Source organism: Apis florea, unplaced genomic scaffold (genome assembly GCF_048593485.1).
Source record: "Apis florea isolate Af1SG1 unplaced genomic scaffold, ASM4859348v1 contig_2293_pilon, whole genome shotgun sequence".
NCBI lineage: Eukaryota > Metazoa > Arthropoda > Insecta > Hymenoptera > Apidae > Apis > Apis florea.
Window position 1 is genome coordinate 4,588,040 of NW_028256554.1, and position 19,207 is coordinate 4,607,246.

General features: G+C 34.2%; 3 protein-coding genes across 3 annotated transcripts; all 3 read left to right on the top strand.

Moving 5' to 3' along the window:
• Positions 1-688: 688 nt before the first annotated feature.
• On the top strand, positions 689-4,340 carry LOC105735779 (uncharacterized). The gene is made up of 3 exons (XM_012487958.3): positions 689-832; positions 2,350-2,452; positions 2,735-4,340. The coding sequence occupies exons 1-3, from the start codon at positions 821-823 to the stop codon at positions 3,529-3,531; spliced, it is 912 nt and encodes a 303-aa protein (XP_012343412.2). The 5' UTR covers positions 689-820; the 3' UTR covers positions 3,532-4,340.
• Positions 4,341-7,143: 2,803 nt separating this feature from the next.
• On the top strand, positions 7,144-13,801 carry LOC100869113 (uncharacterized). The gene is made up of 6 exons (XM_012487957.3): positions 7,144-7,315; positions 10,387-10,516; positions 10,856-11,113; positions 11,229-11,487; positions 11,582-11,884; positions 11,987-13,801. The coding sequence occupies exons 1-6, from the start codon at positions 7,304-7,306 to the stop codon at positions 12,648-12,650; spliced, it is 1,626 nt and encodes a 541-aa protein (XP_012343411.2). The 5' UTR covers positions 7,144-7,303; the 3' UTR covers positions 12,651-13,801.
• A 2,039-nt stretch (positions 13,802-15,840) lies between these two features.
• Positions 15,841-18,594, top strand: LOC100867053 (uncharacterized). The gene is made up of 3 exons (XM_003694532.4): positions 15,841-16,140; positions 17,413-17,500; positions 17,594-18,594. The coding sequence occupies exons 1-3, from the start codon at positions 16,126-16,128 to the stop codon at positions 18,073-18,075; spliced, it is 585 nt and encodes a 194-aa protein (XP_003694580.1). The 5' UTR covers positions 15,841-16,125; the 3' UTR covers positions 18,076-18,594.
• Positions 18,595-19,207: the final 613 nt, after the last annotated feature.

Consider the following 19,207-nt stretch of genomic DNA (forward strand, 5'->3'; position numbering starts at 1 on the left):
AAAAATAAATAATATTTCTCGAAACAAAAAAAAAAAAAGAAAAAAAATGCTCGAAAGCAACAGATACATATGAAAGCAGTTTTCACCTTCTACAAATTTCCTCCTAATCCAGTAAATTCTTGTACTAATAAAAATTCCATCTATCTACATTCTATCTAATGAATTAATTGACAAGATACACCTACGTATAACGAAGAAATAATGAGAGATAGTTTTGTTCCTTCAGAGTGAAATTAATCAGGAAATGCTTACATTTCTAATACAAAAGATATTTTTGTTTTTGATGACATACGATTTTCATGACAGACCATATCACAACATTTTTACGTTATTTTGAACACCGCCAGGATTTAATTACCTTAAACTCAACACCGTTAACATTATCACCATATTCACTATATACTTTACACCTATAAAATATAAATATTACTTTTACAACGTAGTTACTTAAAATTTCACGAACGTCGACACCCTTTCCATTACCATTTATTGTTTCCTCTTCAAGAAAGTTGTAAATTTCGTGTACAATGTCCACACCTTCCTAAATCAACCTTTGTGAACAAATAGTTGCGGCAACGACATTGCATTCTTGCAATCGGGCCCCGATAATATCCCAGGGGCCCCTTCGATGGCTGGCTCGTTACCCGAGGCAGAATTACTTTAAAAGTAGGTAGCCACCGGCCGTCTGCTTGGCCGACCAATTACACCGGGGCCGACACCGAGTATATAGAAGAGCCACGGCGGCTCCAGCGACTGATTTCCGCTCGAAGAACCGCGAACCGAGCATCCACGTTCATCGACTCCTCCGCCCGTCACAGCCATGAGACTTCCAGTGAGTGATGATCAGATAAATTCAAATTTTATTCAAAATCGAATTTCATCCGAGTCAATTTGCTTGCTATTTGCATATCGATGGAATTATCGAGGGGAGGGATGAAAATTTAAAAGTGTCGAGTAGGAGTAGTTTTTTTTTTTTTCTTTTTTTTTTGATTTTCAATTTTATGCTCGTAGTGACTGAGTGAAACATGTATATGTAGTTTGTTGATAATTTTTCGTTTAGTGATAGGTTAATAATACTTCATTGGTATTGCAATTTGTTGATGAAATCCCATTGGGGGATGGATTTAGAATTTGAAAGTGAATCCACTGTATATTTTTGGTTTTCTTTGATCATGTGAGTGAATCGGATTATTTGATTTTATTAAGAATGATGATTTTAATTTTTGGTGTTCCATTAATGGTGCGTCATCTTTTTGACTTGTTTTGGAATCACGATGGCACGAATTATCATTCGAGGTATGGCGATATATCATTTGATACTGGATGGTGATCACAGAATCGATTTGTATCATTAACCACTCTCTTTGAGGCATGTTGCTCTTTATGGTGATGAGATAGAAAAGAGGTAGAAATAGAAAAAGTGGACGAACTTTGGTATTACGATGGTATTACACTATGAAACTATGTTTGATATTTATTTTTATTCCTTCTTTCTGTGTTCTTTCGTGTAATTTGAAATAGTAGAAAAATAAATTGGTTTAGTTATCTAAAATTTTAAAAATTGTAAGAAATTCCAAACTCGATTTCTATTTAAACTTTCGCAATCATTTATTCCCCTACTTCCTTCTTTTTCTAAAAATTTATTGTTCTTTTGATAGCAATAAATATAATTATGAATTAATTAATGCAGTTTCTCTTTCTTAAACATTATTATACACTGGTTCAAGGCTCGTGATTCGACTCGTGTGTATTTCACATTTCAATTCGCGATTTTAAAAACAGAATAATTCATCAAAATAAAGGGAAAAAAGAAAAATTCTAAGCTCCATTATAAAATCCTCTCAAACACGCACGCTTGTAATTTATTCACGGCCACCTCTCTCAGTTCTTACCACTCGAATAGTAATTACGAAACGAAAGTTCATTCTTCGAGTAATGGGTCTTAATTTCCCATACTTAAGGCATATCGAACAACCGTTTACAATTCATGGCACTTTCATGGAATATAATTAAACTTAATTTTATGATAATTCCAACTATAATAGAGGAAATGAACCAACGTTTAATCAAGGATCTTTAGAACTTTAGAACAGAATCAATCAAAAAATTTTTTTAATCGAATCTCTCCACCCTGAAACAGCAGCAAACCGACCAACGAATCGCTGACGCTCGATATTCCAAGCAGAGAGAAGGCCAGATCTCGCGCCCTCCTTTGACCAGAGAAAGACGACCAGAGGAAGACTTGGCTTTCTAAAGGATCTCGGATTACCGGCGGATTGCGCCATCGTCGCAGTCGTTGTTGTATATTCGCTATTTCTCGCGATAATGCGCAATTTTATCTGTTCGCAGATCCTCCTTATCGCCTTGTTCTTGGTTTCGACCACGATGGCGCAAGAGAAGAACAGTCAACGTTCCTCTCGTGCACCGCAACTCAAGTATCAAGATCCGAACGGTAAGAGAGCACGAAAATCGACAATTGAAATGATATTTACACAGGACTACTACTTATCTCTCTACTTTCCTTGAGAGTAATGCAACAGATCGAATTTCGGCGGTGGGTTGAATTTAATTGGCATTTAGACGCGATGTCAGTAATTCGATCAACTTTGCTCTACGATTTGATTGCAATTGTTTGAAACGGGATTAACGATGTTCGTGTAATTTTGTTTTTCGTTTTAAATGAATTGCATGTACAAGAACATCAACAAATATCACTCGTATCTTTGGTTTAAAGGTCTAAAAATCGATTGGAAATTTTTCGGCACCCTGAACCAGTTTCGACCTCGACAGAAATCCAGCGAGCAAACGGAGGCGGAATCTCAGCAGCCTCAGTCACAACTCGTCCAGATCGAATCCGACCGGTTGGAGCACAGATCGTATTTGCAACAGCCAGAGGCTGAACAGATACAGTACAAAACGTTCGTTCAACCGATCCAATCATCGGATCCAAATCAAATTCACTACGGCAGATACTCGGGTTCTCACGCGAACCAAGTGATCGTGGAAGGGTTCAAACCCGCGAGTATACAACAACCTGACCCCTCGTCCACCGTTTACGCTTATCCTCAGCAACCTGGCCAACACGATCAGCAATCGGCCCAGTACGAGACGTCTGAGAATTATGAGGTGGAACAACAACGGAAAACCAGGCGAGAGTATGCGAACAGGGGTAGAATCGTGTACAAAGGGAGCTACGAGCAGCAGCAGCAGCAACAACAGGAAGAGCCTCAGGTGGAGCACATCGCTGTGCCCGTGGAGAGGCTTCCATCGCCGATCCCTCAGAAATTGGTCATCGATAAGAACATGCCTGTTCAGATTCAACAGTTGCTCCAGTATCAGGCACGATTACCATATGAAGTGATCGCCAACACTATTACGTACAAGCCGAAATCTTTGTTCGTGCCTAAGCCACTTCCTGTGGACGGAAAGGGACCGTATCAGTATCGAAGCAAGGTTTATTACGTGAATAATGAACAGTATGACGACGACTTCGACACGACCAAACCTGTTCAAGAGAACCAGAGGCATTGATGGAATTTGGAATTTGGAATTTCATTGGAGTTGGAGTTTTTTTATTTTTGTTTGGTCGTAGATTTGATCGTTGAGATTGGAATTTTGATTGATTCGGTCAAAAGGATGATCGAAGATTTGATTTGAGTGAAAGAAAACGAAAAGGATTCGTCGTCGTTTTTATATTAATACTAGAATTACTAAGATGTATATCTGAATGTAAAATTATTTAAAAATAATTAGATATATTAATCGTGTTGTTTGTCTGGATAAAAAATCTTGATAATAATTTTGCTGATAATTATAAAAACGAAAATTTGAAACAAATTTTTGTCCATCATTCAAATTGGGAAAATCGGAAATATTTCCAATCTCGACATATTGAAGAACAAAAAAAAGTTTACACATTCTGAGTAATATGTATATTCTGGTATATCATTAAGTCGCACAAATTATTTTATTAAATTCAGTCACTGACTTCAGCTTTAATTTTTATTCACGATTCTTCTTACAGCTTTAAATGGATACAATTGATTATCAATTTTTTCGACTTGGATTTCGTCATAACGGCGAAACTCGATTATAGCTTGTAATTCGTATATAATATATCACTATATACTTAAAACAAAAACCATATCACTGTAAATTTAGTATATAAATATTATTAATTTTCATACAAATTTACACATTTTTTAAAATATCACTTATGCCGCAATAAAAATCCCACTGATTTATAATTATACCTATTTCGATACGTTTGATAACAAAAATATAATATTATCATATTTCTTTAAGAATCACTTATGTCACAATAAATATTTCGAACCAAATATTTAACAATTATTATCGATCTTTTTTAATCAATACAAACTTCGAAAGAAAAACAAAAAAAAAAACACGTAATTTCCATCCATCTCTATAAATTCCATGATATTCTGTTTCAAACGAAATAAATAATTCAAGCTTTTTTTCTCCATACAACAAAGTCATTCCTCGTTTCCAGACACGAGCGTGAATGGCGTGAACGGAACTTCCGGCGTAAAAGTAACTCGAGCGCTCGGTTACGAAATGGTTATCGATCTCTCGAGAGCCCCTTCCTAGGGGAATTTATCGAATATCACGCGCTCGAGCACGATCTGCTCCGTTTACTCGTCGATAAATCTCCCTTTATTGAAGCACGCGTAGAAAGTCGGATGGTTTCCACCTTTCTAATAAAGACGCGTGCTCCGACCGATGATGGAAAGCGATACGATAATATCCAACGTTCGTACGACAAGTCGAAAGTAAATACGATCGTTTGTTTCGAATCGACGATCGTGTATCGTGGAGTATAACATTTATCATTAGGATGTCGAGCGATATCTGTATAGGAAATCGATTTCATTTAATTCAGCCGAGGTATTCATGTTTGTTAACATTGTAGGAAAGCAACGATCTATGTAATTTCACGTTGTATACCGGTTTGATTAATTAGAAAAAGAAGAGGAAATATACGTAAATAGTTGCGTGTCCAATCGAATACTTTAATTGTAGAATTTTCTTTCTTTTCTTGGATATGGAATTTTCTTGATATAGTTTTTTTTTTCTTGATTACTCGTTTATTTTAATAATTTAAAGTCTTCTAAAAAAAGAAGAAAGAATTTTATATTGTAAGAAAAATAAGAAAATTTAAGATATAATTTATTATATATAACAGATATAGTTGTTTTGTATTCCAACCATTAATTTTAATTATACAAGAGAGAGTCGAAGAGGTGAATTACATATTTCATTACATATTTCAAACGATTTTCCTTTCGAACGAATATCTGAAATAATTTTATAATTTCCTAATTCGCGTTTAGAAAGAATTACCATTTCCTTAACCATTGCAGAACTTCCGGTTTTCTGCTCCACTTTTAAGGTAAGGCCTCTTAATTACCGTTGGAACAAAACAAAAGATCAAAGATTTAGTTTTTTCGAAGAGTATTATAGAAGTTCGTAACGAAAGTGACAGCATTTCGAGCGTACAAGGAAGAACATAGTATGTAAAATAGTTTCGTGGCCTTCACGCATCGTGAGTGGATTCGCGTTAACTCCCGCCATTTGCGATTATGCACACGCTCAGCTGTACGTGCTGCAACTTTCGTTTCTATTCTGTCCACAAACATGTTCATATTTCACTGGATAATCTTTGGGTTCGTTGATCCGAAGAATGAAACGATGTTCATTTCAATTTCTTTTCGAAATCCACCTTTGAGTTCATTAATCATCAATTCGTAAAGTTGGACTAATGAAACGACATTACAATTTTTCTATGATTATTCTATAGTAAGAAATAAGGTTATAATTAAAACAGAAAAAGATATTTTGCTATATTATTTGTTATAATGTAACGTGATAAAAATTAATTAAAGATTGAATAAAATAATTAATAACAGATCTGTGTTCGATTTACAAGAGGAGAATCACGATAAAAGACTTGATTTCGTTCCAGAGAACCGGAAAACCGATGGAATAACTCGATTCGTGAAGCGTGATTATATGCTCTCCTCTTACTTTTCATATTTTATTCGAATCTTTTCGTTCTCTTCCGGCAAAAAACAACAAGGAAAAGAAAATCTTCAATATAATGATATCGAATCTCACATTTGTAAATAATCATGTCGAATTATTAATATACTAATTGTATATATTATATCACATTAATTTCATGTTATTTTAAATTTTTAATTCATTTAATTACAATTAATAATAAATTACACAGTAAGTAAATATAATAGATTGAATGCAACAGAATACGTGAAAAATTAATTATTCACGATTGATGTCTATTTGTTTTATTTATTTGCAATGATTACTTAAGTTCAATATGTGCATAACCGCATTTAATTGTTGTATAGGGTCGTTGCATGGTGGTAACCTTTGAATGGATTCTCTACATGGGAAACGTGTCTTTGAATCGCATTCCTTATCGATGGCTTCAGCGTTTTTTCCAACGATGCAATCGAGTGTACGCTTTTATGAGCAACGAAGAAACATAGTTACATTCATTGAATCTTCGCAATACTTTTAGTAGCTTTTCAAACACCTGGGTGAAAATAGAGACACCTTTAGTTCAATTTCTTAAAATGTTACAAAAAAGAAAAATACATTTTGATGTATAATTTTTCTTTTACCGAATAAATATAATTTGATGATTTAATACACTTTTGGGTAAATCTTTCACATAATCGTTATAAAATTATTTCTTTTTACAATAACTAAAAATAATCCCGTCATTAATCATAAACTGAAAACTTGTGCAATGTTAAAGCAAAAAATTTATTCATCGCCAACACAACATAAAAATAATGCTTATCTAATCTTCGTTAATTCGTTTAAAAAGAAAAAACAAATACCAATTCCTTTTAATTAACTCTCCATCAAGTATCAAAACACTTCCTCCTCTCAAAACATTTCCGGTACCACAGCATATCTTATGGCCAGTGGTGAGCCACAATAGTAAGTTTGTTCGAGAGGAAGCATCACCATTGGCAGTGAGACCGGGCGAAATGGGAACTGAAGGAGAGAGAGAGAAAAAAAAAGAAGAAGGAAAAAAAGAAAAGGAAAAAATTCTGAAAAGCCAGTTCCGTGGAACGGTAATCCAAGTAGCAGATAAAACGGAGGGCTGGTGGAGGTGGGACGAGAAGTCACATCCCCGTCGCCGAAAGCCGCCTTTTACGTAGCCGCCTATAAAGTTGTTCCGGTGACCGCGCGGCCGCCTCAGATACACTCCACCCTTGAACGCATCGACCAGCATTGCTTTCTCGCCATGAATTTCCTCGTAAGTACCTCACTCCTTTCTTAATTTGTCGTTCTCGAACCTCAACAGCGGTGAATGAATTAATTCGATTTCGATTCAAATTCTCCCTTTTATTTTCCTTTTATTTTATTTTTTTATTCACCTAATTTTGTTCTCTGTGATTTATCGTTTTCTAAATTTGTTTTCTACGGTTTGTGGTTTAATATATTGGCGAGTAGAAAGATTGAAAGGTATGATGGGTGTTAAAATTAGAGCATAGCAGAACGAAATGTGTCGCGTGTCGTTTAAATCGCGATTGCGAAATTAAATTGTGCACACTATATTTATATATTTCTTTTTTATTTTCATTTCGAATAAATTTGTCCAAATTTTAGTTTCCCCGTTATTATTAATAGTTTATTCTTCTGCTTTTTATCCTTCGTGTTTTATGGTTTAAATTATATGGAAATATATGGGAGAAGGGTAGAATGAAAATTGAGACGTGTAGAAGGAAATGTGTCGTGTGTGGTTAATCACGATGAGATGTCCCTCGCCACAAGTTTCCGGTAAAATGGCGTACGTGTTTGCGCATTGTGGGTCAATTATATCGTGGGTGTACGAGTTATTTCGAAAGGAAAGTCGCCTCGTTGTACACCGTAAAATTGGTCGTGAAATTGTTTTTGGGTGAGATTACGAAATTATACGCTGGAAATAAAACGTACGTATGATTTAGTAAAGATGATTTTATGAATTTGATGAAGAAATTGGCTCTCATAATACAAATACAATGGACAAAACGTGATTATAAGAAAACGTCGTGTTGAATACGATTGGATAATAACCGATATTTATGCGATAATTTTCTTCTCAATGATTGTTGATGCTTTATTTGTTAATTAATAAAATTGATAGCGATGAGAATTTCTCGAAGTATTTTTGCTCGTGGATATTCACTTCTTGTTATTTCTGGAAAAATTATTATCCATATATTTTCTTTTTATAATCGCTGCGAAATGAAAGTTTCATAAGAAGTAAGGACATTCGTGTATATATCCACATATAGTTGTACCTCTTTTATCCAGTTTACTACAACTTTTTTACAGTTACCTGATAATTAGAGTAAAAATAGGACACTTGTGTAGAATGTACACAGTATTCTTTTACTTTCAGTAGTTGCGGTCAGAAACATTTTTATATTTATAATATTTTTCAATTTATAGGAAGCATGAATTTTTTATAGAAAAAAAATCTCTAATCGAAACAAATAAAAATACAATGCAAAATTATTACTTGTAATATTTATTTTAAAATTTACATTAACGAAAAATCATAAATAAATACAAGTATACAGAAAAACAAATAACTTCATAATATAATTTCTTCAACGAAGAATTTGATTGAATTAAATTACAAAAACGTAAATAATTGGACAAAAGGATTACAACATGTAACATTCCATGTCTCGATCAACATTTTCTGACAAGAAATCATTACGCCAAACAAGAACCCTTTTCTTCGAGAATAAACGAAACAGGCGTGTCTTGTCAGCTAATTTATATTTCACTTTCCATAGGCTAGCGTGTAATTCTTACAACGGTTGTGCTCGATAGCCTGTGTTAGTTTCCATGATAGATTTTGTTTCTTTTTCCTCTTCGATTGGAATGGATCGGAGAAAAGGTACACCAATACTCGTCGCCTTTTCCCGATTACGGAAACTGCCGTTGCTAATCGAAATGCGAAACTTTCCCCTTAAGAAATTGGAATTTCGTCGATTCGATAGAACCCATCGACAATTACCAAACTTAATCGATTTTATAGGAATTTTTTTCTAAAGCGAATTAAATTTTTCTTATATTTATAATCGAATGATATAACATACATGCATGCATTTCCATGCCTGTGTCGAATGACATTACAAAGAACTAGATAAATCACTCGATGAAAAAGACAAATTGATTTGATTTAATTGCCTAACTTAATTAGTCTTAACGAATGAATTGAACCTAATTAGTTACATATCGACAATAGATACTTATCAATTGTGTATTCAAGCTTACATAGTTTGCAATTAATTAGATAAACTATATTATTAAAAATATTTGCTAAAAAATTAATTTATAATGATTTTAGGATTACTTGATAAAATTTGTATTCCATTATTCATTCGTGATTACAGATTGTTAAACTGTTGGAATCGTTGGAATCGTTGGAATATTTCTTCGATGATAATTGAAAAAACACAATATCTAATTAAGAAACGTAAAATATAAATTGTTATCAAGCACAAATTGAACGAAAGGATAATACTTAGCGGGATAACTGGATCGGGAGCGTTTAAAGGATAGGTTTCCATCGTGTTTCTGAAACGTATTATTAACTTCGGTTGATCACGAAGAATCTGGTCTTGAAGTTACCACTTTCCCTTCCAGCCACGGTGCCCCGATCTCGAAATACAATTCCATATAAATGCACAGAACACGAACCAGTGTGCTATCGCAACTGTCACTGAGTCGAGTTTCCATCGTATTAGATAATACTTGATTAAAACTTCAGGTTACGCAATTGATCCTTAAAATTATATCTCCAGACATTTATTTTCTTTAATATTATCACATCAATGAGACTTGAAGCAAGAATATCCTTTCATTAATATTCGCGTTAACATCCTATAAATTATATTATCGATGAAAAAAGTTGTTATCCATTTTTGAAAGAAAGAATTCTAATTGTAAAAAATAGTGTCTTCGTGAAATTAAATGGAAGAGAAATTGGATAAAAAGAAGCGAAGTTTTGTTTTATTTTATATGAAAAGTTCTTTAAATAGTAATTAGAAAGTATACTCTTGATGATTTATTGAGTAATATAATTTTTTATTAGATAACATAAAGACACTTAATGTTACTTAATATATTAATGCTCCCTTATTTGATTATTAGATCTATGATTATTGCAAAGTATCTTGATTACATGTCAAAACATGATAAAAATAAATAAAGTGAAATATTAGTCAAAGATACGTCTTTAAAGAAATATCTGTAAATATTAATTAACACGGAATTGATATATTTTTAAAAATGTTAAATAATCGAGTATTTATTAATTAATTATTTCAGGTTTTACTATTAATAGCTCTTCCTGCGTGCTTGGCACAATTCACGATACAGGGACCCAGTGACGGGAATCGAGTCGCTCAGGGCTTACGAATAGAGGAAGGGAAAGGAATCGAGTACACGGATCAAAATGGTAAAAAACAGATAACAGATACGGATACTGCTCCACACGAGAGGAAAAATCTTGTAATTTATTCTTCTATCTCTCTGACTGATACAAATTTACGATCAGATTTACCGTTCAACGTCGTTACGTTGAAGCTATGTCGAACTATTTCTCCAATTCGATTCAGATATATCGAAGCCTATTAGTCTATCGAGTAAATTATTTTACGATGAAAATTTTTATTTTTACAAATCTTTTTGATAAAGAAGAATAAAAGGATATTTCATAAAAATAATTATAAAATATCGAATGAATTTTTTTCTTTTAATTTTAATATTAATTTAAACGTGTTTGATTTGTCTACAGATGGACACGATGGTGGTTTCAGTATTCAAGGCGCCACGGATGGTAGTGCTCAGATACAAGGTTCCAGCGATGGCCATTCCAATTTTCAAATTCAGGGTGCCACTCAAGGTATAGCTGAGAGATATGTGCAAGGACCCAGTGCAGGAGCATACAATATCCAAGGAGCGTCTGATGGACATAGTCAATCGATTATTCAAGGAGCCTACGATGGTAGGTCAGGTGCGGCTCCAAAATCTCTCCAATATAACGATCCCAGTGGTAAGCGAATTTATAATCATTCTTTTCTTTCAACAATATAATTCAACAATAACCAAAGCCATCAACGATCAAATTACGATATCGAAGAAAATTAATTCGAAATTTCGTTTGAAAGGATTGAGAGTAAACTGGAGGTCGTACGATCGGCAATCGCGGCCAGCAGCGCAACAAGAATATTCTCAAGCTGCAGCTCCAAGCGCGCCAAGAACGTCGCATCGACAAAGAGCGTCTGCTCCTAGACAACCACCTCCACCGCCAGAACCAGTCGCCTTGCAACAATCGAAATCTATAGACAATGCTCCTTCGCATATCAAGCATCTTCTTCAGCTCCAAGCGCAACTTCCATACGTGAACATTATTCCTGAACCGTACAGGTAATGCCAAATTCTCAAATCCATTTCTCGTCAACGCTAATGAATTTATTCAGATTTGTCTGTATTTGACCAATTGCAAATTTTCCCCTCTCAGATACGAAAATCTGATATCACTGCAAGGTGGGAATCAACCGCAACCTCGATACGAGCCCCGATACGAGCCCGAGCCCCAAGAGGAATTGCCTCCAGAACCACGGCGTCCGGCTTACCGCGGGAAATCACGTGGTCCAACTAGGCACAGACGACAGGTGCAGCCGCAACAACAGCATCGCAAACTTCCGCAACCACCAGCCGAGCCACAGATCCAATACTCGCCCAATCTACCTCCTCATCTTCAACAACTCTTGAAATACCAGGCACAAACACCTTACGTCAACTCTATTCCAGAACAGTACAGGTAAACTTCATCTTGCTCGATCGTTAAATTAATCCTCCTTGCTCGCGCGTTTAATAGATAATAAATTTTGGCAAACGCTTAAACACTTCATCAAATTTCCAGATTCAATCCGGATCCATCCGCACAGATGCAGCTGGAACAGTTCCGCAGTTACTATCAAGATTTGATAAGACAGCAACCAACGTCTCCTGTCGTGCACACCGTACCACCGGCGGTTGCACCATCTCCTGTGCAAGTTTCACCATCGTCACAACCATCATCGCCTCATTCGAGAAGGCAGAGAAGACAAGCGCCTCATCAATCGCGACAACAGCCAAGACCGCAGCCAATACCAGCCGAACCTGTCCCCCAATATTCCACCAATATTCCTGGTCACATTCAAAGCCTGTTGAAGTATCAAGCCCAAATCCCTTACAACATCATTGCCAATCAGATCGATTATCGCCTCGACAAACCATACGTGCCCCAGCCTGTCCAACCCGCTGGACCGCCTCAAGTTCAATATCAACCTTCCGCGAATAATCATCCGTATCAAGGGCAGACAAGCAGCGGCTATCAAAGTCAATTGAGTACTGCTTACCAATCGAGCGATCCAGCTTACCATCAGGATCAAGGAAGAGACGTATATCAAGGCCAACCAAGCGGGTACAGTCAAGTTTACGCTTCTCAACCGCAGTATCCGCAATATACTCAGGCTCAGCTTGGACATGAGCAAGCTGATCAAGGAGTTCGTCCTGTGACCGAGAAGCAATACAATCGAAAATAATGGGTGTAATTGTTTGCTTGTATCTTGATTTAGTATCATCGTTTCGTTCGTCGATCGAATTTTAATTAATCGGAATCGATGTTTTCCATGTTGTTTCGGATATTATTTGATCACATGTTTTGTTTCGCGACGATGTGCAATTGCAAAGAAAAATCATGCGCTTTCGCCTAGATTGTTTCGTAATACTGAAATATTTGAAGGATCTTTATTCATTTTGTTTCGTTTCTCATGCATCAAGTCACTCGTGAAAGTGAAATACTTAATACAATAACGTTTTAAATGTTAAAAATCTGCTTTTCGTTAGGAAGTAATTCTATATAAGAAGAAATTCTAATCGTATATACTTTAAAGGTTGCAGTATTTCTAGTAATATTTTCTTCCAAGGTTTATCTTATTATTATTTAGATAATTTAATAAAAATAGCTGCGAAGAATATTTTTACTCATCGAATATTTGCTGCTTTCAAATAGCACACGAAGTGATATTTATTTAAACGGATAATATTGTTTTCTATTTTGTATACGTACGTAAATGTGATACGAAAAGTATACTTTTTGTTACTTGAATATTTTTTTTTTTGTTATTAAAAAATCAATTTCATATAAATTCATATTCTTTTTTTCTTTTTACAAAATGTTTTTATTTATAATTTCTTTTTATAAAAACCGAAAATTTTTTGCATTACACGAAAAAAAAGATTATCTACAAATTAGAAACACAATATTATTTTAATTATGATTATATGATTATATACACGATATGTTATATCATTAAATAATTTTATGTAATTAAAAATTATGTAATTATATAATTAAGTTTCTTTCTCGTTCTAAGATGTCAAAATAATGATTTGTCATTACTCTGAAATGCATTTAAAGGAAATGTACTTGTATGTTGTAACGGAAATCGTTTGAAATAGATTTCTACATCGGAAATCGGACTTTTCATTTCCGGTGAAAGAGGAAGGAACGAAAGTAACGCGCCATTTTATCTTTGTTATATATAGATTTATTTATAGAGATTTATTTATATATCGTGCGTTTCAACGATTACACTAAATGCATGAGCTTTTTCGATTAACAACAAACAACTTGTCCGTTTTATAATTTTTATATCTCAATAGTTTTCCAATAAAATATTTTTCACATAAATGTATTATATCTTAATTATTCTGAATTAAAAATCCAAATTAATTTTTAAAATAACACATATAATAAAACTTAAAGATAAAAATAATCGTATGTATATGATATAAACGCATAAGGATAAAACTTATTAAAGAAATAATACTTGGAAAAAAAACTAGATCGCATTTCGAGTTTTATGTTTCCAGTTTTGCGTATATGATCCACTTTCACTTGTTGCTTTTCCTTCGTACACTTAACGTAGCTGAGCTAATCGTCTTGACTATTTAACAACTCAGAAATATATTCTATAATTTATCAAATTTCTTTGAAATAAATCGAACTCAAATTTCGTTGTTCTCGAATAGTTCTTTTGCTAGATTCTTTCTTCAATATCTACATACGTACTGAAGAAATGGAACGGTGAATGTAGAATTACATACATTAAGGTCAATTCCTTTTACAACTTGTCCAGTCATCGATTAAATCGCGATTTTTTTTTATAGAATATATAAAATGTTTTCGTAGAAACTGTGCACTTTGTTCGAGATATTAATGCGGTCGACTTAGGAATACGGAAGTGACCGATGCATATGCTTCCTGCAACCGGTGGCTGTACCGTTACGTGACTAGAAATACGTGTTTTGCCTGGGACGTGTTTTTGCTCAATCTATATTTATGTCGATAACAATTTTTCGATTTCGATCAATTTTAATTTCACTCGAATGTAAAATATAATCGATTAAAATTATAGAAAAAAATTATCTCATCTCTCGATCTCTGTATTTTTTCAAAATTGAATAAACTTTTTCCTATCCTTATGAGAAAGAAATAATAATAATTCTTTATCTACAAAAATTATAAAGAGTATTACACACACGATCTTTAATAACAATGGATAAATAAATCAAAGAATTGAAGAAATGAAATCGATTTCGAATTAAGAAACAATTGATCTCTCGTCAATTAGAGCGATCATATCAACATTCACAGGAATACCTTTTTCGATCAACGAACAAATTTTGTTTCGCTTCGTAGAATACGGTTGGTCATAATTCAAATAAATTCCAAAGCGTACAGCCTTCCATTCAAAAGGAAAAATCGATCAAACGACTTTCACGTAACTTCGAATTAACCTCTGATATAATGTGCACTCGGGAAAAGCTGGTTCCGACAGCGTAACCCAAGTTTTTTACAGAGAAAGTTCATTTAAGTATTTAGCAATTTAAACCGAGCAAGTTAATTCCTTTCTTGATTTTGAAAAAGTTAATCAAAGATAATAATTATTCATTTAATTGCCGCATAATTTTTAATAATCAAATTGATTATCGCATTTTAATAATTACCTATTTTAATTTGTCATAATGTTTCGTTAAAACATAAGGATTATAGATTCAATTTATTAAACAAGGCTTGATCAATAACTTATATTATTATTGGGTACTTCGTGCACGGTGTATTTACGTTGTAAAATTAAACGCAAAAACTATTACACTGACTAGTTTTACAAGCAGAATACTAATCTCGATAGTTAAAAGTGAATTACTTTTACGATTTAGTAGCAAAAACTTTCTCGTAATTTAAAATTTGTATTAAACGAACGACATATAAATATCGCATCTTGGAAATAAAATAATTAACGAATAGAATTATGCAGCATAATGGCGCGTGAAATAATAATAAACTATATAAAATTTTTTTATATTATACACAAAGTATCTATTTCATTCATGTCATATTTTTCTTACATAAATAGTTAATCGTAATACTTTTCACAAATATACATACAAAAATACCAAACATATACACGTGCAATTTTCCTTCTTCAAAAATTATTTCTACTTTTTTATTTCCATCCTCTTATTTTTATATCGACAAATTCCAAACTACTCCAACCTTTCGCTTTCGCAATGAAACACTCAGTGATTTTTGGAAAATACTATTTAATTTAAATTTCCAATAATCTTATATAATCTTTCTATTCGCAAATTTGAAATAAAATAATTCTATCAATATCTATACAACGAAACTAAAGTGGAAAATAATTAAACAGACAAAAGTCATCCATTTTCGAATCGAATCATCCAACAGTTCAGGTTTTAGCTTCCTGGATAACAGTGATAGAAACGTCGCATGCCGTACATACAGGGCGCGTTTGTTACGTGACGAACGGGCGGGGGACTTGGACGGAGAGAAGAAAAAAAAAAATATTCAATCGAAACCGACCAACCGTGAAAGTTAGTGGTTGGCCGGACCACTTACCCTGGAAACGCTCGCCCATATAGAAGTGCGTCGCGACGCGGCCGCCAGTTTCGTTCAGCTCCCATCCCGAAATCGCCTACACCTTCGCCATGAAGTTTTTCTCTGTGAGTACGATTTTGTGTCTTGCTCCCTTTCATAATTTGTTTTTTTTTGTTTCTTTTTTTCTATGAATATTCCTCTCCTATTTTATTTATTTTTATTTATTAATTTTTTTTGAAAGCAATGGTAAAAACAGATTGTGTTGTTGGATAAGGGAATCGTTTGTAGGGCATTCGAGTTTTTTTCGTAGTTATTCAATTTTTATTTATCATGTGCATCTTTGAAGTGATGATAAAGTTTTGATGAATTTTAAATTGATAAGTTTTGATAAATCTGTATTGATGAAATATAATATATGGTATCGTCACTATTTATTTAAAAATTGAATAATTATTATAAGTTTGTTATTTTCGTTACGTTAAATTAATTTAATGAAATGAAGAAATATTTTAAACGATGTACAAACTATTTTAAATTAATTTAACATACTATCAAACTTCTCGGTACACAATTTATTCCATTTACTTTTAATGTAGAATATCTTTCTCGCATTCAACGGTACAATTGGAAAAATTTTAAAAGTTGGAAATAAATTGAACTACTGTCATTCAAAAGTAAAGGATAAGAATAATTAATTCGAGATATTCAAGATTACGTATCTATTACAAATTCACGCTCAATTAATCCTATTCGTGAGAAATTACTTAAACGCGGTTCGACCTACATTATTTCTTGCAAAGATCTATCATCTCTATAACGTTCGAAAGGCGTGTATTTACGCCTCGATATACCTATATCGAGTGTTTCTATCCTTTCCCTTCGTGAGAACTCATACTTTGCTTGTACAGTATGCGCGCTTTGTGCGCAATGGTGTGCATCGTGAGAGATCGGTAAATTGCATTAACCAACTTTCTCAAACGCGAACCGATTTTTCCCTCTATAGTTATCCGCAATTTTCACACGTTCCCGCGTCTTTATGACATTTAGAAGAGAAAGACGTCTCTATTTCAGTGTCATTACGTTTGTTTTACTTTACTAAGTAGGTCACAATAGAGAGAGAGTGAGCTTTTATTGTTTCGTTTTATTGGAGATAGAAAGTCTTGACTGTGTTGACTTTAGAAATCGACAAAGACGACGATAATTTAAAAAGTAGTTAAAAGATTTTTTATAATATATCTATCTAGATTACAAGCAACGGTTTACTACTGTAAACAGGTATAAAATGACTAGAACTTGTTCAATAAATAAAACTACTTAAACGCTATTTATTTTATAGTGAAATTGTTCACTCAAGTTTTTGAATTAACCAGGATATTGATGAACATTATAAATTCCAGGTTTTAACATTAGCTGTAATTATACCTATTTACGCCACCGGTGATACGTTCGGTGATCTTTTGGGACAAGAAGTCCAAGAGCCAATCGGTAAATTTTATTCCTATTCAACGTAAACTTGTTTCGTAAATATTGGTATTCTACTATATTGGTATCCTATTAATATTGTTGAAAATTTTTTAGCTCATATCCGCGAGAAGAGGCAATCAGGTCACTTTCGTACAGTGAACCAAGCACCACCGCCTCAGATACAGCAACTGATACACGCGCAACAATCTCGTCCACCACTGGTGCCCGTTCCACCTCAACCAATTCCAAAACTGGGTCCATCTCAACCCATCCAGCCTCAGCAATTATCACAGGCGCAGGTTTCTCAGTACAAACCGCAAGTGACATTCGCCTCGGGAATCCAGCAACCGGATTACAAATCGATTCCAGTGAACCGTGCTCAATACAAGAAACCGATTCTTCCTCAGCAACCGCAATATCGCCCTCTTCCTCAGCAGCCGCAATATCGTCCTCTTCCCCAGCAACCCCAATACCAACCCCTTCCTCAGCCTAGTTATAATGCAGCCCCACAATATAACAGCAAACTGCCACCCCACATCCAGCAATTGTTGCAATTTCAAAATAGTTTGAGCAACACGATTCCTGGAAAAGCATAATAATTTTTGAAAATTTTGAAAACTTTTAAACTGTATATGTTTTTTGTTTCATTGTTATTCGAGATTCTTTGTTATTTGAGATTCGTACGAAAATTTGATAGAGAGCGAAAAAAGGAAAGATTTGATTGTTGTTTCTTAAGAAGAAAAGGGAGGAACTTTTTCAACTTCTTGAACTTTTAATGAGCACGGTGTGCTCAATTGTAGAATTTGTAAAATAAAATTGAAGATTCGATGGTGAATTGCATTTAATCGATATTAACGCTACAACTACCAGAAGAATCAAGTTAAATTAACCAGTCTCGTTACACAGAAATACAAAATACATATAACCAATTATTAATATACTTCATAATTCTAGTGTTAATTATTACAAAAAAAAAAAGAAAAATACAAATGATTATTGTAAATTCTTTGAAAATAGACTTATATAGTTAAAGAAATCTTTTCACTGACTGAATCGATCAATCAATTGCTTCGATAGTTTCATTGATTTAAACAATAAAGAGATTTTTGAAAGTATATAAGAATCGATCGATCGAGTTTCGAACACTTTTTATATCACCAATATTTCCTTTACCAAACAACTCATCATCACGGAAGAACTGGATTCGTTCAAGCATACCAGAAGGGGTTCAAGGTGGTACGGTATTACGTCAAATTATGTCGTTAAACGCACCGCTTCGCATTAAGCGCACTCAATTCGTCACTCGAGAAATCAAGGTATCATCGCACCGATGGATCCGCACAAGGGGCGGGTTTTTCAGCGTTACGGGACGTGGCGACCCCCTTCCTCCCCTTCTTCTTTATCGTTGCCCCATGCCCGCGCGACAACCCACACGTTGCAATATCTTCCCCCCAAATAGAGAAGCGCAGCCCTAAACTGTGCCCTGTACCGCAGTCACACCACCCTGTGTCCCCGATTTTTACCTCCTTGCATGCCTTGAATACGACCCCATGGATGGACTCACCGACAAACAGGGAAGAGGATTAGCGAGTCCATTAAAGTCGCGGACTCTATTATCCGGAGGGCACGGCCACGGTGACATCAACCGACTGCCAGTGGCGTAGCAACGTATTTTACTTCTCTTACTAATAATCTCTTTCTTTTTTCTTTTTTTTTTTTTTTTGTTTT